Here is a 24,069-nt window from a genome sequence, read left to right on the forward strand (position 1 = left end):
AGGGGAAGGAAGAGGGGTGAAGGAAAAGGACTAGAGAGGTTTAGGAAAAGGGATAGATTTTGGGAAAGTCACCCAGAACCATGGGCCAGGGGAGACTTACCATACAGGATGAGAATAAAAGACTGTTGGGGTTTGCATCATATGAGATTTGAAACTTGAGAGCTTAAAGGTGGAAGACAGGGTAATATGCAGACAGAGATTACTGCTTAAACATTATGCATGAGTTAATAAGAGTAAAAAGCTAAGTGCATTGTACATAACAGAGATGGGAGGGAGGGGGCAGTGAAAAATAGACAGGAAAGAGAATGAAAGATGTAGAAAACTAAAATGGAGTGAAGCAAAGAGTAGTAACAGTGAAGAAATGCTGGGATGGAATAAATTGACGTGAATTAAGGCCGGGTGGGAGGCGAGAACCAAGGACTTGTTGTAGTGCTAGTTCACACCTGCGGAATTCTGATAAACTGGTGTGTGGGGGGAAGAATCCAGATGGCGCATGGGGTGAAACAGGTGTCAAGGTCACGAATGTCGAGTTGCAGAGCATGCTCTGCAACAGGATATTGTGTGTTGTCAGTATACACTTTCTTCCTATGCCCATTCATCCCAACTGACAATTTGGTGGTAGTCATGCCAATGCTTACATAACAGCTGGTATATGAGGTGTCATTTCGCAGGTACTCCTTTTGATAGTATATGTTTTGCCAGTTACAGGGCTATTATGGCGGTTGTAGGAGGATGCATAGGGCAAGTCTTGCAGTGGGGATGGTCACAAAGGTAGGAACCATAGGGTAGGGAGATCAGTGCAAAAGGAGAATAGGGTCTGACAAGAGTATTGCAGAGATTGGGAGGGTAACCTAAAGCTATTCTAGGTGCGGTGGGCAAAATTTTAGACAGAATGGATCTCATTTGAAACATGATTTTAGGAAGTCATGGCCCTGTTGAAGTAGTTTATCAACACATTCCAGTTCAGGATAATATTGAGTCACCAATGGTTTGCTCGGAAGCTGTCTTTTTGAGGGATCAGCAGTACCAGGATTGGATGTGATGGCCCAGGAACTTGCTTTTTAACCATGCTGGTGGCATAATTACGTGCAGTGAAGACTGAGGTGAGAATGGTGGTGTATTGCATCTGAACAAACATGTTTGCCTCAGATGCAAAGGCTGTATAGCAGGGAACCTTTGACATGGAAAGGATGGCAACTGTCAAAATGTAAGTACCGTTGTTTGTTGGTAGGTGTAATGTGGACGGAAGTCTTAGCTGGAATTTGGTGAGGATGAAATTGACATCAAGGAAACTGGCATGGGATTCGGAATAGGACCATGTGAAATTTAATTGCGAGAAGGCATTTAGAGATTACAGGAATTTTAGCAGGTCAGCATCACCATGAGTCCATATGGCAAAGATGTCATCAGTGTATCTACACCACACCAGGGGCTGAAGGCTTATCGATCCCAGGAAAGCCCCATTCCAAGTGACCTATGAAAAGGTTAGCATAGGAAGGAGCCATCCCCGTTCCCATTGCCACAGGCCTGATCTGTTTGTATGTCTGCCCCTCAAAGGTGAAGTAGTTGTTGGTAAGTATAAAGATGATTAAGGTGAGTAGTAAGGATGTCCTAGGTTTGGAATCAGGTGGGCACTGACAGAGGAAATGTCCAGCCGATCTAGAAAATGGTTGGTGCATTTTATGTAGGAGGGGAATCATTAAATTGTGGGCTCCAGGTGTCGATCAGCTAATGCAGATATACAGTCGGTGGTGCTTTGAAGCCAGCAACTATAGGATGGCCAAGATAATTGGGTTTGTGGATCTAAGGAAGAAGGTAAAAGGCGGGGGTGCGTGGTTTTGGTGGGGTGAGAAGTTCTGTGGATTGAGGTGTTAGTCCTTGTGAGGGGCCTGAGGTTATAAGGAGGGACTGCAGGTTAGTTTCAATCACAGGGATGGGGTTTTGATGGCAGACAATGTATATATAGGTGCCAGACAGCTGGCTTAGACCTTCACTAACATACTCCTTTCGGTCAAGTACTACCGTGGTAGATCCTTTGTCAGCTGGGAGGATAGTGATGGAGTCATCAGCTTTTAGAGAACATAGAGCCTGGAGTTCTGCAGAGGATGGGTTAGGGTCATGCTGTAGGGACATGAGAAAGGGGTAGTAATGGTGGATCAAGTTGGGATTGTGATCTGAACTGTTAAGGCAGGGTTCAATGTGAGGTTTGCTGTTGGAAAGGTTTTGGGATGTGGTTGCAAAGTGATATTTCCAATGGATATTACACGTGAAGGAAAGTAGGTCCTTCACCAAAGCAGCATGATCAAATGCAGTTTTAGGGCTGAAAGTGAGGCACTTAGATAATAAATATAATTAGGGAGTGGAAAGAGCTTTAGATGAGAGGCTAAGGACACTGTACTGTTGTGACTGGTTCTTGGGATTATGGGTTATTCTTGGTCTGGGAGGTAGTGGCGAAGGCTGTGGGATGTTGAGGAGGTTGGCCAAGCTTGGTTTGTAGGAGAGGAGTGGTGGTTGATGTTATGGCTGTTTAAGGAGCTGCAGAGGGACAGGAAGGGAACAGCTGTTCAGGTAGTTTAGCAGAAGGTGTGAGAGCTTTTTAAAGTGACGTCTGGCACGTTGTTGCAGTTTGAAGTTGGCTTACTGGATGATACCATTCAAGAAAACATGAGGAGCACATAACTGCAGGATTTTGTAGAAGGAGAGAAGTCTGGCAGAGTGGAAATTGGCTGATGAGGCATATAGGTCGCAGATTAACTGGGTAAGAGCAAGAGATTGCTGTATTTGAAACTGTAAAAGAGCCTGGTGTAGGGTAGGATTGCATCTAGAAACAGGAACTTCCAACGTTAGGCCTTTTGGAGTAACTCCAAGGGACAAGCAGGTTTCAAGAAACAGAATGTGAGACCTTAGTTTTGGTAGTGCAGAGACATGTTTTCGAAAAGAATGGGTGTAATATGAGGTGGGATTCATCATGGCAAGAGAGGACAAAAAAAATGGCTCTGAGCACTATGGGACTTAACTTCTGTGGTCATCAGTCCCCTAGAACTTAGAACTACTTAAACCTAACTAACCTAAGGATATCACACACATCCATGCCCGAGGCAGCATTCGAACCTGCGACCGTAGCAGTCCCGCGGTTCCGGACTGCGCGCCTAGAACCACTAGACCACCGTGGTCGGCAAAGAGAGGACAGTTTTGAGAGTTAGAAAGCATGGGAGAGGCAAATAAATAAATGAGGAGATGGTGGAAAAGATAGAAAAACAGAAGAAAAGCAATGAAAAATTAGAAAAATTTGTACGAAAATCGTTAATAAGAGGTAATCAGTGGGCGATCTGTACGATAAAAAAAATTTAAAAAAGGATTGCAAAAGAAAAAGGGAAAAAACGGTTAGTAAAGTGAAAACAGACACTATTTTAAAAACTGGGTAAACAGAAAGCGAAAGTCATAGTAGAAAATGTAAACTGCTTAGCTTGCCAATTAAAGTGATGTAAGAGACTGCAATAAAAGTCGATCAGAGTGGTTTGCCGAAAAACAAACATACAAAAACATGAAAGAATTATGTATAAACAAGATAAGTGGATAGTGGGAAAAAAAATAGCTGTCAAATTTGCAAGTAAATATGTGAAAGATGTTCGGGAGAAGGCCATGCAATGTAATGAACTGTAAAATGTTGTATGCAAATTCGCAAATAACAAAGGAATTGTTATATGGAAATAAAAACGGACCAGTCTACGAGCAAGGAAATCAGTACTAGAAAAGATTAAATATGAAACTTCCTGGCAGATTAAAACTGTGTGCCGGACTGAGACTCGAACTCGGCACCTTTGCCTTTTGCAGGCAACTGCTCTACCTACTGAGCTACCCAAGCATGTCTCACACGACCCTTCCTCACAGCTTCAGTTGTGCCACTATCTCGTCTCCTATCTTTCAAACTTCACAGGAGCTCTTCTGTGTAACTTGCAGAACAAGCACTCCTGGAAGAAAGGATATTGCAGAGACATGGCTTAACCACAACCTGGGGGATGTTTCCAGAATGAAATTTTCACTCTGCAGCAGAGTGTGCGCTGATATGAAACTTCCTGGCAGATTAAAACTGTGTACTGGACCGAGACTCGAACTCGGGACCTTTGTGTTTTGTGGGCAAGTGCTCTCACGACCTGTCTTCACAGCTTTAATTCTGCCAGTACCTCTTTTCCTACTTTTCAAACTTCACAGAAGCTCAACTGTGAACCTTGCAAAACAAGCACTTATGGAAGAAAGGCAACGGTCCTGAATTCGAGTCTCAGTCTGGCACACAGTTTTAATCTGGCAGGAAGCTTCATATTAGCGCACGATCCAGTGCAGAGTGAAAATTTCATTCTGGAGACACCCCCACGCTGTGGCTAAGCCATGTCTCTGCAGTGTCCTTTCTTCCAGAAGTGCTAGTTCTGCAAGTTTCACAGAAGAGCTACTGTGAAGTTAGGATGGTAGGAGACGAGATACTGGCAGAAGTAAAGCTGTGACGATGGGGCGTGAGTTGTGCTCGGGTAGCTCAGTTGGTAGAGCACTTGCCCGTGAAAGGCAAAGGTCCCGAGGTCGAGTATCGGTCTGGCACACGGTTTCAATCTGCTAAGAAGTTTCATATCGGCGCACACTCTGCTGTAGAGTGATAATTTCATTCTGGAAGATTAAATATTATGAAAAGGAAAATTGATACTCATCATATATTGGAGATGCTGAATTGCAGGTAGGCACAACAAAAAGATTGTCACAAATAAAACTTTTGCTCTGTAAGGCCTTCATCAAAAATAGATGACACACACACACACACACACACACACACACACACACACACACACAAAAGCAACTCACACAAAGATGACTGCAGCCTCAGGGCAACCATAGCCACACTGCGAGCAGCAGCACCAGTGCATATGTAGACAGAGTTAGCCTCAACAGATACTGCTCATCATGTGTTTCATGCAATACCTAGTATCGGCACTAACTGTTAATTTGTATCTGACTACAAATCAAATGTTTTTTGAAGTAGAATTTTATGTGCCCATTTGATAGAATGATCCCTTTTCTGTCTTGTGTGATATTTGGTTTAATGATACATGCTGAAAATGGACATAGAAACAAGAAAATCTCTTTTAATTCCAACATTTCATGGCCATTCCTAATGTAGAAACATCTGTGTCACTGCAGATGAGTTGAAAGTGACAATTACTGAACTATATGAAAAAAAAAGGTTACAAACTACGGTGTGTGCACACTTCATTAAACATGTAGACGTCACTACAGATATTCGATTTAGGTTTTGGCATGTTCGGTATGCCTGCCATCATTGGCAATGATGTGGTGCAGACGAATTCTGTGTGACTCACTGAAGTGTCGGAACATCAATAGTGTCAATGACCTGCTGACTGGCTGTTTCCAGCTCAGCAATGGTTTTGTGGTTATTGTTGCACACCATGTTTAATACAGCCCTACAAAAAAGAGTCGCATGTGTTCAGATCCGGAGAATAAGGGGACCAATCAAGGTCCATGCCATTGGCCTCTGGGTACTCCAGAGCCAGAATACGGTCGTCAAAGTGCTCCTCCAGGACATCAAACACTCTCCTGCTTTGATGGGATCGAGCTCTGTCTAGCATGAACCACATCTTGTCGAAGTCAGGGTCACTTTGGATAATAGGGATGAAATCATCTTCCAAAATCTTTATGTACCATTCAATAGTCACCATGCCATTGAGGAATATTGCACTGATTATTTCGTGACTGGGCATTGCACGCCACAGTAACCCATTGAGGGTGAAGAGGCTTCTCAATTGCAAAATGTGAATTCTCAGTCCCCAAAATGCGCCAGTTTTGCTTATTGACAAACCGATCCAAATGAGAATGGGATTTGTTGCTAAAACAAACCATACATGTGCACATTAATTCCCGTCATGCCCTGCAGCCAGCTGTGCATTTTGAATGTTCTAATGAAAACCGTTCAGATGTTATGACAATTTTATTTCATATAGTTCAATAATTTTCACCGTGAAAGTACAGTAGTAGGGAAGGTGAATAGTTGACTTAAGTATATTGTGAGATAATGTGTAGAACACTAGTGTGGCTCATTCTTGAGTATGCTAGAGTGTGGGATCCCCACCTGGTCACATTAAAGAAGACATCAAAGCAGTTCAGGAGGCGTGCTACTTGGTTTGTTACCAATAGGTTCCATGACACGTGAGCATTATGGAGATGCTTCATGAACTTGTATGGGAATATGTGGAGCGACGACAACCTTCATTTCATGAAATCCTACTGAGAAAATTTTAAAAACTGGCATTTGCGACTGACTGCAGGATTATTCTACTGTCGGCAATGTACATTTTGTGTAAAGGCAATGAAGACAAGATGAGAGAAATTAGGGTTCATACGGAGGCATAAAGACAGTCATTTTTACTCACACCATTCATGAGTGGACCAGAAAAGATGGTGATTACTAGCGATACGAGGTACCCTCCACCGTGCACCACACGGTGGCATGCAAGTTTTATGTAGATGTTGTTGTAAATACTTACCACTTATGTGTATGTGAGAAAGTGCTGAATACTGAAACTTTTGTTCCTTACTTTGCCATCAGACATGGCCTGATCTTCTTCCGACGTGGTGAAAAGGGAAAAGATAAATGTGGGAAACCGATAATGTACGATTTTGAACCTCGCATCAATGCGGCAGTGTTCCCGTCGCTTCAAGGGGGGCCGCATAACCACACCATGGCTGCCGTGGGCGTCGCATTGCAGCAGGTGACTGCATACTCATGTAATTGTAATTATTTTCAGTAAATTTGTTGTATAATTTCTACAGCATTTGTTAAGTATACTGACGTGTCAGATGTCTGTCTTATAACTCTTGTTCCTTCAGTGCCCAGTTGTGTGTATTTCTTATTTTTCTTCATTTATTCCAACTCATGTGAGATTAATGTTCTTGGCAAGTTTTCTCCATTTTTCTGTCATATTATTTTCCTTTCTAGGAGAAGATAGACTGTTACTACCGTAAAGATGACATGTTAGTTTGCAGACAGGCACAATTAAAAGACACTTTTAATTGTATCGGCCACAACCCTCATCATCAAAAGAGAAACATAGAACTACAGATCATACATACACAAAAGCAAGCACGCCTCATGCACACATGACTGCCAGCTCTAGCATCTTGGGCCAGAATGCGACTACCGCATGGGATGACAGCAACAGTTTGGAGGAGGCGGTGAAGGGGAAGGGATGGTAGTGTATGGGTGGGGGGACAGAGGAACACTTTCCAGCAGAGTGTACAGGTACTAGAATTCCAACAGGTGCAGCATCAGGAGGTTGTGTGGCAGGGAGGTGGGGAAAAAATGACCGAAAAGGAGAGCAGGGAGGAAAGATGGGCGGGCGTTGGCAGAGGAAGGCAATCAAAGAGACTGGAGATGAGAGCGGGGAGGAGGCGACAGGACAGAGGGGGTGGAAACTGTTGGATGGAAGGTGTGCAGACAGTATCTTACCATGCATTTAGGTCAGCATGATTATGAGAGCAGAGAATGTGTAACAACTCCAATCTGCACAGTTCAGAAAAGCTAATGGTGGTGGGAATGGTACAGATGCTTGGGTAGTGAAGCAGCCATTGAACTCGAGCACTTTATGCTCAGCTGCTTGTTGTGCCTCAGGGTGGTCTATTTTGCTCTCAGCCACAGTTTGGTGGTGGCCATTCATCCTGGTGGGCATGTGGTTACTAGTCATACAAATATAAAAACCTATGCAATAGTTGCAGTAGAGATGGTAAATGACATGACTTATTTCACAAGTGGCCCGGCCTCTGATGGGGTAAGATAAACCTGCGACAGGACTGGAATAGGAAGTGCTGGGCCAGTGGATTAGGCAGCTGTTACTCCTGGGTCTTTCATGGGGATAAAATCCTTGTGGCAATGGATTGGGATTGGAGTGGCATAGGTATTGACTTGTATGTTGGGAGGGTGACAGAATACCACTTTAGGAGGGGTGGGAAGGGTCTGGGGTAGGATTTCCTTCATTTCATGGCATAATTACCTATAATGATGCTCTGAAATGAGGGACACCCTACTCGAGATCCTTCCTACCCATCCTAAAGTGGTGTTCTGTCACCCACCCAACCTCCAAAACATCCTAGTCAATTCCTATGCCACACCCAATCCCAACCCCTTGTCACAAGGATAATATCCCCGTGGAGGAACCAGGAGCAAGACGTGCCCAATCCATTCACCCACCACTTCCTATTCCAGTCCTGTCTCACATTTATCCTGCCCAATCAGGGGCCAGGCCACCAGTGAAACCAGCTATGTTACTTACCAGCTCTGCTGCAACCATTGCACAGCTTTTTATATTGGTATAACTACCAACCAGCTGTCCACAAAGGTGAACAGCCACTGCCTACAGTGGCCAACAGCAAAGTACACTCATGCTCATAAATTAAGGATAATGCTGATACATGGTGAAACAACACTCTGGTGGGCGTTTTGTGGGTTTAAATTACCTCAAGGCGTGACCATGCGGTGCATTTGACCTGCGGTCGTCGCACAGTGGTTCTGGCAGTGGTCCACGTACAGAGAGGTGTGTTGGTGCATGTCAGAGTACGGTGCAGCGAGTAAGTGTGCAGACGTTTTCAGACGTGCTAATGGTGACTGTGTGTTGAAAATGGCTCAAAGGACACATATTGATGACATTATGAGGGGTAGAATACTAGGGCGACTGGAGGCTGGCCAAACACACCAAGTCGTAGCATGGGCCCTCCGTGTGTCACAAAGTATGATCTCAGGATTAAGGCAGTGATTCCAGCAGAAAGGGCACATGTCCAGGCGCTACAGTACGGGACGTTCGCAGTGTACAACACTGCAAGAAGACCGATATCTCACCATCAGTGCCCGCAGACAGCCACGGAGTACTGCAGGTAGCCTCGCCCGGGACCTTACCACAGCCACTGGAACAGTTGTCTCAAGACGCACAGTCTACAGACGACTGAACAGACATGGTTTATTCGCCCGGAGACCTGCAAGGTGCATTCCACTGACCCCTGGTCACAGGAGAGCCTGTAAAGCCTGGTGTCAAGAACACAGTACATGGTCATTGGAACAGGTTATGTTCCTGGACGAGTCCAGGTATAGTCTGAACAGTGATTCTCACCGGGTTTTCATCTGGCGTGAACCAGGAACCAGATACCAACACCTTCATGTCCTTGAAAGGGACTTGTGTGGAGGTCGCGGTTTGATGGTGTGGGGTGGGATTATGATTGGTACACCTACACCCCTGCACGTCTTTGACAGAGGGACTGTAACAGGTCAGGTGTATTGGGACATCATTTTGCACCAATATGTCTGCCTTTTCAGGGGTGCAGTGGGTCCCAACTTCCTCCTGATGGATGATAATGTATGGCCCCACTGACCTGTCATCATGGAGGAGTACCTTGAAACAGAAGATATCAGGCAAATGGAGTGGCCTGCTTGTTCTCCAGACCTAAACCCCATCGAGCACGTCTGGGATGCTCTCGGTTGACGTATCGCTGCACGTCTTCAAACCCCTAGGACACTTCAGGAGATCAGACAGGCACTGTTGCAAGAATGGGAGGCTATACCCCAGCAGCTGCTCGACCACCTGATCCAGAGTATGCCAACCCGTTGTGCGGCCTGTGTACGTGTGCACAGTGATCATATCCCACACTGATGTCGGGGTACATGCACAGGAAACAGAGGCGTTTTGTAGCACATGTGTTTCGGGACGGTTTTCTCAACTTATCCCCAATACCGTGGACTTACTGATCTGTGTCGTGTGTGTTCCCTATGTGCCCATGCTATTAGCACCAGTTTTGTGGAGTGCCACCTTGTCTGGCACCACTTTCTGCAATTATCCTTAATTTGTGAGCAGGGGTGTATTTCACCCTGTGGTAAAACATGCAACTGAGCATAACATGCTTGAGTTCAATGGCTGCTTCACTACCCAAGCATCTGTACCATTCCCACCACCATCAGCTTTTCTGAACTGTGCAGATGGGAGTTATCCTTACAACTCGTTCTGTCTCCACATCCTGCACCCAACCCTCTCTTGCACCCATTCTCATCTCCTATACTCTTTGTTTGCCACCCTCTGCCAGTGCACCCACCCATCTTTCCCTGCTCCTCTTTTTTCACTCAGTTTTCTCCACCTCAGCGCGCCACAACCTCCTCACTCTATGGCTGTTGGCAGTCTAGTCTCTGCACAGTCTGCCAGACAGTGCTTCTCTCTCACCCCACCTGTACACTGCTATCCTTTCCCCTTCCCTGACTCCTCCAGATTAATGTTGCCATCCCATGTGATAGTCGCATTTTGGCCTGAGCTGATGGAGTTAGTGGTCATTTATGTGTGATATGTACTTGCTTGTGTGTGTTAATGGTGCATTTCTCTTTTCTGTTTCTCTTATGATGATGAAGGCTGTGGCTGAAGCCTTTGGGTATGTGTCTTTTAAATGTGCCTGTCTGCAGCTTAATGTGTCTTCTTTATGGTAAGTACCAATCTTATAATTTCCTACATTTTTGATTATCCTAAGCGGATTTTCCATTGTTTGATACTTACTTTTAGATGTTTCTTCCTGAAGTCCTCATGTACACAGTCCATCCATCTTTTTCTTCTTTGTATTCCTCTTCCTCTATCACCTTTCACCGCCATTTCTGCCATTCTCTTGTCAACATACTTCATCAGTCTGAAAAGTATTGAGACTGGATTAATAAAAAATAGAGAAAAGTTAAGATAGTGGTTTTAACATTTCAGGTGTTCTACGTAGTCTCCACTCACTGGAGTACAGCAGGTAGAACCATGTGAGGTGTCCAGAGAGTCCTTCTTTAAGATGTTGTTCAATTTGAGCATCACTTTAGCTTGAATGTCAGTTATGTAATCAAAGTGCTGAAATGTTACAGGGTGTAACAGTTACCTGCATGTATTGATCTTTGTTTCTCAGTGATCTCTGATGATGCAGTGGCTATAAAAGAATTTGTAAGTATCTGCTCCACCAAAATTTGCAGCAACTTACTGAGTTATTGACAGTGTAGCTAATGATTTGGTGGTGCAAAGGGAAATTTCAAGAAATTCACATTGGCACAATGTTTGTCTTCCAGAATTAGTCTACATGTTTATTGCATAACGCAGTTACAAAACTGGCTCATGAAAATTGTCAGAAAACTAAGACGCCCATATCTAATTCACCACTCTTTATATATAATTTTAACAATTGCTAGTTATGTCATATGTTATTAAAAACAGAAAATTTATGGATTACAATAACAAAAATGCTGATGTATACAAGCTGACATGTGTTAATACATTCCTCTCAGATTGCAACATAAAGTTTTAACACCACTTTTAGTATTGAAATTAATAAAACATGTTCACAGTTGCATATGTCATGAAGGTCATCAGTTGGAAAATCTTTCTAACATTTGCATTCCATAACAAAAAGCTAGTTTCCCTTCTTCTGAAAGGTATTCTGGAGTTAGAAAATGAGAAATGTTTTATGTTCAACCATCAGTTAGTAACAGTTGAACCACTGTAGAGGTATATGAATCCTTGCTAAAGTCATAACAAAATTAATGACAGAATTTGAATCTGTATAATAAATTGAGCTCTAAAAAGACCATAAAAATGAAATAAAATTGTTACAGAATTTATATAAGCCTGTAAATGTGGCAACCTGACATTTGAGGTGAACACTCCATGTCACACATACCCTAATGGTCATATATTCATACATATCAGTGTTGACTGTTCATGTGAATTTCAGCACTTTAATTCTGTGGTAGGTTTGTATTGACAGCATCCATTTTCATAACCCTGAATTATTTTCTTTTTTGCATTTCAGTCAAATTGTAGCAGATGTCCACTCATTGTTTTTGTTCAGGACTCAGGGTGTGTGGAACAAACTTTGCACAACTTTCCTTTTCTTCAAAACATTCTGAAGAATGTCTTGAGCAATTCATTGCTCCATTGTACTTTCTGACACAATAGTTTTTACACACAACAGTCATACATCCACTACTTAATGTTGCCTGCCCACAACTGACTGGACCAACACAAACTTTTTTGTTTACAGTTTTTAGTTCAAGCTGCCACAGTAGTTACTGTGCTGATATTGCTTGTTGTTGTTGTGGTCTTCAGTCTAGAGACTGGCTTGATGCAGCTCTCCATGCTACTCTATCCTGTGCAAGCTTCTTCATCTCCCAGTACCTACTGCAGCCTACATCCTTCTGAATCTTCTTAGTGTATTCATCTGTTGGTCTCCCTCTACGTCCAATACTAAATTGGCGATCCCTCGATGTCTCAGAAGATATCCTACCAACCGATCCCTTCTTCTAGTCGAGTTGTGCCACAAGCTCCTCTTCTCCCCAATTCTATACAATACCTCCTCATTAGTTATGTGATCTACCCATCTAATATTCAGAATTCTTCTGTAGCACCACAATTAGAAAGCTTCTACTCTCTTCTTGTCTAAACTATTTCTCGTCCACGTTTCACTTCCATACATGCTTGCACTCCATACAAATACTTTCAGAAATGACCTCCTGACACTTAAATGTATACTCGATGTTAACAAATTTCTCTTCTTCAGAAACGCTTTCCTTGCCATTGCCAGTCTACATTTTATATCCTCTCTACTTCGACCATCATCAGTTATTTTGCTCCCCAAATAGCAAAACTCCTTTACTACTTTAAGTGTTTCATTTCCTAATCTAATTCCCTCAGCATCACCCGACTTAATTCGACTACATTCCATTATCCTCGTTTTGCTTTTGTTGATGTTAATTCTTGTACCCTCCTTTCAAAACACTGTCCATTCCGTTCAACTGCTCTTCCAAGTCCTTTGCTGTCTCTGACAGAATTACAATGTCATCGGTGAACGTCAAAAGTTTTTACTACTTCTCCATGGATTGTAATACTTACTCTGAATTTTTCTTTTGTTTCCTTTACTGCTTGCTCAATGTACAGATTGAATAACATTGGGGAGAGGCTACAACCCTGTCTCACTCCCTTCCCAACCACTGCTTCCCTTTCGTGCCCCTCGACTCTTATAACTGCCATCTGCTTTCTGTACAAATTGTAAATAGCCTTTCACTCCCTGTATTATACCCCTGCCACCTTTAGAATTTGAAAGAGAGTATTCCAATCAACATTGTCAAAAGCTTTCTCTAAGTCTACAAATGCTAGAAACATAGGTTTGCCTTTCCTTAATCTTTCTTGTAAGATAAGGCGTAAGGTCAGTATTGCCTCACGTGTTCCAACATTTCTACGGAATCCAAACTGATCTCCTCGAGGTTGACTTCTACCAGTTTTTCCATTTGTCTGTTTGTCTGTAAAGAATTCGCGTTAGTATTTTGCAGCTGTGACTTATGAAACTGATAGTTCGGTAATTTTCACATCTGTCAACACCTGCTTTCTTTGGGATTGGAATTATTATATTCTTCTTGAAGTCTGAGGGTATTTCGCCTGTCTCATACATCTTGCTCAGCAGATGGTAGAGTTTTGTCAGGACTGGCTCTCCCAAGGCCATCAGTAGTTCTAATGGAATGTTGTCTACTCTCGGGGCCTTGTTTCAACTCAGGTCTTTCAGTGCTCTGTCAATCTCTTCACGCAGTATCGTATCTCCCATTTCATCTTCATCTACATCCTCTTCCATTTCCATAATATTGTCCTCAAGTACATTGCCCTTGTATAGACCCCCTATATACTCCTTCCACCTTTCTGCAATCCCTTCTTAGCTTACAACTGGGTTTCCATCAAAGCACTTGATATTCATGCAAGTGGTTCTCGTTTCTCCAAAGGTCTCTTTAATTTTCCTGTAGGCAGTATCTATCTTACCCCTAGTGAGATAAGCCTCTACATCCTTACATTTGTCCTCTAGCCATCCCCGCTTAGCAGTTTTGCACTTCCTGTCGATATCATTTTTGAAACGTTTGTATTACTTTTTGCCTGCTTCATTTACTGCATTTTTATATTTTCTCCTTTCATCAATTAAATTCAATATTTCTTCTGTTACCCAAGGATTTCTACTAGCCCTCGTCTTTTTACCTACTTGATCCTCTGCTGCCTTCACTCCTTCATCCCTCAAAGCCACCCATTCTTCTTCTACTGTATTTCTTTCCCCCATTCCTGTCAATTGTTCCCTTATGCTCTCCCTGATACTCTGTACAACCTCTGGTTTAGTCAGTTTATCCAGGTCTCATCTCCTTAAATTCCCACCTTTTTGCAGTTTCTTCAGTTTTAATCTACAGTTCATAACCAATAGATTGTGGTCAGAGTCCATATCTGCCCCTGGAAATGTCTTACAATTTAAAACCTGGTTAATAAATCTGTCTTAACTATTATATAATCTATCTGATACCTTCTAGTATATTCAGTCGTCTTCCACATATACAACCTTCTTTCATGATTCTTGAACCAAGTGTTAGAAATGATTAATTTATGCTCTGCACAACATTTTACCAGATGGCTTCCTCTTTCATTTCTTACCCTCAATCCATATTCACCTACTATGTTTCCTTCTCTCCCTTTTCCTACTATCGAATTCCAGACACCCTTGACTATTAAATTTTCGTCTCCCTTCACTACCTGAATAATTTCTTTTATCTCATCATACATTTCATCAATTTTTTCATCAGCTGCAAAGCTAGTTGGCATATAAACTTGTACTACCATAGTAGGCGTGGGCTTCATGTCTGTCTTGGCCAAAATAATGCGTTCACTATGCTGTTTGTAGTAGATTACCCGCACTTCTATTTTTTTATTCATTATTAAACCTACTCCTGCATTACCCCTATTTGATTTTGTATTTGTAGCCCTGTATTCACCTGACCAAAATCTTTGTTCCTCCTGACACCGAACTTCACTAATTCCCACTATATCTCACATTAACCTATCCATTTCCATTTTTAAATTTTCTAACCTATCTGCCCGATTAAGGGATCTGACATTCCACACTCCGAGCTGTAGAACGCCAGTTTTCTTTCTCCTGATAACGACGTCCTCTTGAGTAGTCCCTGCCTGGAAATCCAATTGAGGGACTATGTTACCTCTGGAACATTTTACCCAAGAGGATGCCATCATCATTTAATCATACAGTAAAGCTGCATGCCCTCGGGAAAAATTACAGCAGTAGTTTCCCCTTGCTTCCAGCCATTCGCAGTACCAGAACAGCAAGGCCATTTTGGTTAGTATTATAAGGCCAGATCAGTCAATCATCCAGACTGTTGCCCCTGCAACTACTGAAAAGGCTGCTGCCCCTCTTCAGGAACCACATGTTTGTCTGGCCTCTCAACAGATACCCCTCCGTTGTGGTTGTACCTACGGTATGGCCATCTGTATTGCTGAGGCACGCAAGTCTCCCCACCAAAGGCAAAGTCCTGGGTTCTTGGGGGAGGGGGGGGGGGTGATATTGCTTATACACCTGGAATGACAATAAGTCTCAGAACTTTTTTGATGGTTGGTGTAGGTGTCGTACCTTCTTGTGATGTTTCCATACCATTGCAGTCTTCTCTCTCGAAACTTCTACAAAAACTCTGTCATTTTAATGCCTCCTCTCATTGTTTCATGTCTGATCCTATCTGTTCTGATGACACTGCATATCTTCTTAACATTCTCATTTAAACCACATTTTCTTACAGTGTGCCTCAGTTAGTGCCCATGTCTCTGCTCCATACAGCATTGGAGATCTCGCTGCTGAATTATATTCCATTTGTCTTGTCTTCAGACTTATTTTTCTTTCACACAATCCACCTGATGATCTTTTCCAGTTTATCTGACCTACCTGCACTCTACAGACTGTCGATGTATTTGAATTACCATCACTAGACAGTTTTGATCCTAAATAGTTAAAGCAATTGACTTTCTTCAAGTTTCATCCATCCAACTGGATTGTTTTGTTCCTTTGTCCTCCTAGGCACATGTACTCTGTTTTCTTCCTACTGATTTTCATCCTTCAGTCTTTAAAAGCTTTTCTCCAGCTTAGCAATCTCATTTCCAGATCATACTTGGTGCTACAGGACACTACACTACCAGTCAAAAGTTTTTGAATACCCCTGATAAAACTATATATTTTCAAACAAAGTATAAACTAAATAGACCAACAAAATACATATTTTCTCTTCCTTTCATTAATTACAATATGCTACAGTTTAGATTATAGCCTCATCAGAGTATCCACCCTTTGCCCTTAGAACAGCTGCACAAACTGTTGGCATTCTGGAGGTAAGGTTGTGTAGTGTTTTTGCAGATATTGCAGTCAAAATGTCAGTAAATTATTCCCTAGATTTTCAACATTAGATGACTGCTGTTTTCTGACTTCGCTGTCAAGTTCATCCCATAAGAGTTCAATGTGATTTAAGTCAGGTGACAGGGCTGGCCAAATCATACTCTGCAATCCCTTACAATTCTCTTTTCTGTAGATATACCCTTTGCACAATTTAGAGGCATGATTGAGATCATTGCCCTGCTGCAGAACAAACCAATGACCAGTAACTCTCTTGCCAAATGGAACTGCATTGTGAGGTGTAGCCTGTAGCTCTTTTAGAGGTACATGTTCCACCTAGTCCTCAATGTTAGAAAAAAGATGACCATTTCAAAGCATAAGTAGCTTAGTGGTAGGTGGCACCATATGATTGTTCAAGGTTATTGTAGTTTGTCAATAAAATCCATGAAATGGGATGCATGCATAATGTCTATAATGCATGATATCGTCTTAGCAGGCCTACTTGCTGTGTGGATGTCTAATTGTGCCATGCTGTCACCATTTGGAAGTGTTTTGAAGGTCTCAGAGAAGAAGAGCCATCAATAATTGTAAAACAAAAGAGGACTGAAAAAACATATGTTAATTTATTACTAAGCTGAATTTTGATCACTAGACACGAAAGATATATTTAGATACGTATTGATGTAATGACTTGGAAATTCAAGATGTGTTACAGTATATTGTAATGTTGTTCGAGACAGAATCTTAACACAATTGTCAGCATTAATATTAAACATCACAAGAAGAAACACTGCTGATAATGGTGTTAAGGTTCTGTCACCTTTTTATAGCTTGCACGAGTTTTACCTGGAATTCTTCTCAATTACAGTCGCCTTCTGACAATTTCTTGATGTTGTGGACTCGCTAACTGAGGGCACAGGTTACCATATACCTCTCTTCTCCAAAACAGTTTGTGTGAAGACTACAAGAGAGTTCTAAATACTTCCAGCAGCTAAGATATTATAGCTTAATATTCTCTCACTTGGCTGGGAAGGGAGTGAGGCAGGGTCGTAGCCTATCCCCAATGTTATTCAATATGTATATTGAGCAAGCAATAAAGGAAACAAAAGAAAGATTCAGAGTAGGAATTAAAATCCATGTAGAATAAATAAAAACTCTGATGTTTGCCGATGACATTGTAATTCTGTCAGAGATGGCAAAGAACCTGGAAGAGCAGCTGAACAGAATGGACAGTGTCTTGAAAGGAGGGTATAAGATGAACATCAAGAAAAGCAAAACGAGGATAATGGAATGTAGTCGAATTAAGTCGGGTGATGCTGAGGGAATTAGATTAGGAAATGAGACACTTAAAGTAGTAAAGGAGTTTTGCTATTTGGGGAGCAAAGTAACTGATGATGGTCGAAGTAGAGAGGATATAAAATGTAGACTGGCAATGGCAAGGAAAGCATTTCCGAAGAATAGAAATTTGTTAACATCGAGTATAGATTTAAGTGTCAGAAAGTAGTTTCTGAAAGTATTTGTATGGAGTGTAGCCATGTATGGAAGTGAAACATGGATGGTAAATAGTTTGGACAATAAGAGAATAGAAGCTTTCAAAACGTGGTGCTGCAGAAGAATGCTGAAGATTAGATGGGTAGATCACATAACTAATGAGGAGGTATTGAATAGAATTGGGGAGAAGAGAAATTTGTGGCACAACTTGACTAGAAGAAGGGATTGGTTGGTAGGACATGTTCTGAGGCATCAAGGGATCACCAATTTAGTATTGGAGGGTAAAAATCATGAGGGAGACAAAGAGACGAATACACTAAGCAGATTCAGAAGGATGTAGGCTGCAGTAGGTACTGGGATATGAAGCAGCTTGCATGGGGTAGAGTAGTGTGGAGAGCTGCATCAAACTGGTCTCTGGACTGAAGACCACAACAACAATTCTCTCACTAAACTGTTGTATTTTAAATTATCCTCAACAACCTTGCAGTATACTGTAACAGATTTCGAATTTCCAAGTCATTACAGCAATACATATATAAATATGTCTAGTGACCAAAGCTCTCAACTTAGTAATCAATGAACAAATTGTTTATCAGTCCTCTTTTGTTTTTAGAATTATTTATATCTCCTCTTCTCTGAGGCCTCCGAAACACTTCCAACTAGTGACAGCATGGCACAGTTAGATGTCCACACTGCAAGTAGGTCTGCTCAGATGCTGTTGCGCCTAGTAGACATTCTATATGCATCCCATTTCATGGTTTTCATCTATGAATTGTAACTACCTTGAACAGTGGGATGCTCCCATCTGCTGCTAAGCTCATCTTTTTTCCAACATCGGGGAGTAGGTGGAACACATACTTCTGGATGAGCTGTTGTTACACCAGACTTGTGATACCCTTCCTTCTTTAATGTTCCATTAATTCTCAGTAGATCACCAACTATATTACTGTCAAAACATCACCACACCATGACCAATCCTCCACCATGCTTCACCATTTTTGTCAGAAACTGACTCTTCATACAGTCTGCATGAAGTCAACAGACAGACATTGGGTGATGGTTTCCAAATACTTCAAACGTAGGTTCATCCATGAATAACATCGTGAACTACTGCTGCACACTCCAGTTTTTATGTTGCTGTGCCCATTGCAATCTTTTCACCTTATTTTGTTTGTGTAATAAAGGTTTTCGGCCACTATTCGTCCCTTTAAACCTAGATCATGAAGACAGCGTTGCACTGTTGAGACACAGATTAGAGCTGCTTGTACCGGAGGTGTCCGTTGATAGTGACCGGGCCAAATGTCTCATGATATAAGCATCAAATGAACAAACTACAAAGAACAAAACTCATCTAGCTTGAAGGGGAAACCAGATGGCGCTATGGTTGACCCACTAGATGGTGCTGCCGTAGGTCAAATGGATATCAACTGTGTTTTTTATAAAAATAGGAACCCCCCCCCCCCACCCCATTTTTTATTACATATTCGTGTAGTACTTACAGAAATATGAATGTTTTAGTTGGGCCACTTCTTTCGCTTTGTGACAGATGGCGCTGTAATAGTCACAAACGTATAAGTACATGGTATTACATAACATTCCACCAGTGCGGACACTATTTGCTTCGTGGTACATTACCCATGTTGAAATGGACCATTTACCAATTGCGGAAAAGGTTGATATCGTGTTGATGTATGGCTATTGTGATCAAAATGCCCAACGGGCGTGTGCTATGTATGCTGCTCGGTATCCTGGACGACAGCATCCAAGTGTTCGGACTGTTCGCCGGGTAGTTACGTTATTTAAGGAAACAGGAAGTGTTCAGCCACATGTGAAATGTCAACCACGACCTGCAACAAATGATGATGACCAGGTAGGTGTTTTAGCTGCTGTCGCAGCTAATCTGCAATTAAGTAGCAGACAAACTGCGCGAGAATCGGGAATCTCAAAAACCTCGTTGTTGAGAATGCTACATCAACATCGGTTGCACCCGTACCATTTTCTATGCAACAGGAATTGCATGGCGATGACTTTGAACATCATGTACAGTTCTGCCACTGGCCACAAGGTAAATTACGAGACAATGACAGATTTTTTGCACGCGTTCTATTTAGCAACGAAGCATCTTTCACCAACTGTGGTAATGTAAACCGGCATAATATACACTATTGGACAACGGAAAATCCACGATGGCTGTGACAAGTGGAACATCAGCGACCTTGGCAGGTTAATGTATGGTGCGGCATTATGGGAGGAAGGATAATTGGCCCCCATTTTATCGATGGCAATCTAAATGGTGCAGTGTATGCTGATTTCCTATGTAATATGCTACTGACATTACTACAAGATGTTTCACTGCATGACAGAATGGCGATGTACTTCCAACGTGGTGGATGTCCGGCACATAGCTCACATGCGGTTGAAGCAGTATTGAATAGCATATTTAGTGAAAGCTGGATTGGCTGTCGAAGCACCATACCGTGGCCCGCATGTTCACCAGATCTCATGTCCCCAGATTTCTTTCTGTGGGGAAAGTTGATGGCTATTTGCTATCATGATCCACTGGCAATGCCTGACAACATGCGTCAGTGCATTGTCAATGCATGTGCGAACATTACGGAAGGTTACCTACTCGCTGTTGAGAGGAATGTCGTTACACGTATAGCCAAATGCATTGAGGTTGACCGACATAATTTTGAGCATTTATTGCATTAATGTGGTATTTACAGATAATCACACTGTAACAGCATGTGTTCTCAGAAATGATAAGTTCACAAAGGTACTTGTGTCACATTGGAACAACCAAAATAAAATGTTCAAATGTACCTACGTTCTGTATTGTAATTTAAAAAACCTACCTGTTACCAACTGTTCATCGAAATTGTGAGCCATATGTTTGTGACTATTACAGCACCATCTATCATAAAGCGAAAAAAGTGGTCCAACTGAAACATTCGTATTTGAAATGATAATTAAACGGACACCCTAGCTGCAAACAGGCGTTGATGTACTTCATTGGGGATATGTTGAAAATGTGTACCCCGACCGGGACTCGAACCCGGGATCTCCTACTTACATGGCAGACGCTCTATCCATCTGAGCCACCGCGGGCACAGAGGATAGTGCGTCTGCAGGGGCTTATCCCTTGCACGCTCCCCGTGAGATCCACATTCCCAACATGTTCATACCACTACATTCGTAGTGTGCCTAATAGATGTTTACCCATCATACTCATTACTCATGGCAGATTATATGATGGGCAAACATCTATTAGGTGCACTACAAATGTAGTGGTGTGGACATGTTGGGAATGTGGATCTCATGGGGAGCGTGCAAGGGATAAGTCCTGCAGACGCACTATCCTCTGTGCCCGCAGTGGCTCAGATGGATAGAGCGTCTGCCAAGTAAGCAGGAGATCCCGGGTTTGAGACCCGGTCGAGGCACACATTTTCAACATGTCCCCAATGAAGTACATCATCGCCTGTTTGCAGCTAGGGTGTCCATTTAATTATCATTTCATTTCTAGCAAAGCTGCATGGTTATCCTAGGTAACTGTTCTTTCGGGAACAGATACCACCGTCATATATAGCATTCATATTTGTTTATGTACTAAATGAATATGTCATAAAAAATAGGGGTTCCTACTTTAAAAAAAAAAAAAAACACAGTTGATATCTGTTTGACCTATGGCAGCGCCATCTAGCGGGCCAACCATAGCACCATTTGGTTTCCCCCTTCAAGCTAGACAAGTTTCATTGTTTGTAGTTTTTTTGTTTGACGCTTATTTCATGAGATATTTGGCTGCTATCAATGGACCCCCCTGTACAAGCACCTCCAATCTCTGTCTCAACAGTGCAATGCTGTCTTCATGATCCAGGTTTAAAGGGGCGAATAGTGGCCAAAAACCTCTATTACACACCCTGCATACTGTTTACTTAGTTGTGAATTTCAGGTACAGCACAAGGCCTCTGATGTATACTCTGTACACATACAAGAGGGGACCCAAAAATAACCAGAATCGGACTGCTACTTGCACTCGCTTTGCAGTTACACATTGTGCTGCTAGGTGGTGTTTGTTTGGAGTGTCCCACATCACTCAGTCAGCTGGCATCAGTCGGAGTTAAGTGGTTTGTTTGTGGTGCTCTGTTGTTTGCATTCCTGTTTCAACTCTTCAGTGATTAATAATATGGCCAGTAATAAGGAGCAAAGTGGCTGTGTAAAATTTTATTGTCTGTTGGGGGAAATTACAGCTGAGACTCGTGGGAGCTCGTTTTTTCATGTCAAATCAGGCAACATGTCAACTGAAGATGTGAATTATGTTACACATTATGTTTGTGGTAGACTGAACAGAAAACTTAAAGAAATCAACAACAGTGAAACTTTCTGGCAGATAAAAACTATGTGCCGGACCGAGACTCAAACTCGGGACCTTTGCCTTTTGTGGGCAAGTGCTCTACCATCTGAGCTACCCAAGCACGACTCATACCCGGTCCTCACAGCCTTACTTCTGCTAGTATCTCGTCTCCTACCTTCCACACTTCACAGAAGCTCTCCTGCAAACCTTGCAGGACTAGCACTCCTGGAAGAAAGGATATTTCAGACATGGCTTAGCCACAGCCTGAGGGATGTTTCCAGAATGAGATTTTCACTCTGCAGTGGAGGGTATGCTGATATGAAACTTCCTGGCAGATTAAAACTGTGCGCCGGACCGAGACTCGAACTCGGGACCTTTGCCTTTCGCGGGCAAGTGCTCTACCATCTGAGCTACCCAAGCACGACTCACGCCCTGTCCTCACAGCTTTGCTTCCACCAGTACCTCGTTTCCCACTTTCCAAACTTCACAGAAGCTCTCCAGCGAACTTTGCAGAACTAGCACTCCTGAAAGAAAGGATATTGTGGAGACATGGATGGCTTAGCCACAGCCTGGGCTTATGTGAAGTTTGGAAAGTAGGAGATGAGGTACTGGTGGAAGTAAAGCTGTAAGGACGGGGTGTGAGTCGTGGTTGGGTAGCTCAGATGGTAGAGCACTTGCCTGCGAAAGGCAAAGGTCCCGAGTTCGAGTTTCGGTCCGGCACACAGTTTTAATGTGCCAGGAAGTTTCATATCAACGAACACTCTGCTGCAGAGTGAAAATCTCATTCTGGAAACCAAGAATAGTGTTCTGGAGAACTGAAATTCACATCTGAGAACTTTAATGAGTAAAATCCGGCTCGGAGGGAAAGTATACACTTCTGCCACTCAGCTGGCTGTACATGTAAAGTTCTCAGTTCTTGGACATGTCTGTAGCATGCTAATGGAAATAGTTTTATGTGCACAAATCAGAGCTACATTAGTTTCTCAAGTTAATGTTTCAAACAACATTTATCTCTTCACATCAAAATAAGGGAAATAACACTACTATTGTGTTAGTACAACTTCTTTGCTATGCAATTTTTCTCATTCAATTAAAAATACTTTCACTAAAATAATTAATTGTGTAAATTGAAGGGGGAGAGGGAAGAATGGAAAAAAGGGAAGGACCTGTTGTTGTCAGCTGCATCGGGACTCTCTTCGGAGACAGCGGCGATGAGTGAAAACGTGTGACAGACCGGGATTTGAACCCAGGATCTCCTGCTTACTACGCAGTTACGTTAACCACGGCACCAACCGAACACAGTGTTTTGTGTAAACTATCACGGCATGTCTCTTGGCTGACCCACATTCCCACCCTGCTGCACCTATCTGTGTACCTCATCCGTGTCCTCTGTACTCACCACTTCGAGATTCCCACTAGAGGTCGAATGTAACTGTACATGCACACTGAACATGTGCGAATCAGTTGTATGAATGTGTGGTGTCCATTCTTTCAGACATAATAGATTCACCTTGATGGGCAGTGAATCTGCAAGCTTTGGTGTGGATGTACAAATACTTCTGACTACCAGCCAGAATCTCAAAGCAGCAAGTACGAGGGTGAGTCAAATGAAAACCTTAAATATTTTTTAAAATATTATTTATTGTGCAGAAGTAGTACAAAGCTGTATCACTTTTCAACATAATCTCCCCCACGCTCAATGCAAGTCCTCCAGCGGTTACGAAATGCAAAAATTCCTTTAGAAAAAAAATCTTTTGGTAGTCCGCGCAACCACTCATGCTCCGCGTGGCGTACCTCTTCATCAGGACGGAACTTCTTTCCTCCCATTGCGTCTTTGAGTGGTCCAAACATATGGAAATCACTTGGGGCAAGGTCTGGTAAGTATGGTGGATGAGGAAGACACTCAAAATGCAGGTCTGTGATTGTTGCAACTGTTGTACGGGCAGTGTGGGGCCTTGCATTGTCATGTTGCAAAAGGACACCTGCTG

At 42.5% G+C, this 24,069-nt stretch overlaps 1 protein-coding gene and 1 non-coding gene across 2 annotated transcripts in view; one reads left to right on the forward strand and one right to left on the reverse strand.

The window, feature by feature from the left end:
* Nucleotides 1-24,069, forward strand: part of LOC126108232 (serine hydroxymethyltransferase, mitochondrial-like) — a 205,713-nt gene that overhangs the window by 128,822 nt on the left and 52,822 nt on the right. Inside the window, exon 7 of the mRNA XM_049913463.1 lies at nucleotides 6,608-6,770. Within this exon, the coding sequence (XP_049769420.1) occupies nucleotides 6,608-6,770 (163 nt within the window). The remainder of the gene's footprint in view (nucleotides 1-6,607; nucleotides 6,771-24,069) is intronic.
* Trnat-ugu (transfer RNA threonine (anticodon UGU)) lies at nucleotides 20,765-20,839 on the reverse strand. The gene has a single exon. It is a non-coding gene; the product is annotated as a tRNA-Thr (tRNA).

This window comes from Schistocerca cancellata, chromosome 11 (assembly GCF_023864275.1).
Source record: "Schistocerca cancellata isolate TAMUIC-IGC-003103 chromosome 11, iqSchCanc2.1, whole genome shotgun sequence".
Lineage (NCBI taxonomy): Eukaryota > Metazoa > Arthropoda > Insecta > Orthoptera > Acrididae > Schistocerca > Schistocerca cancellata.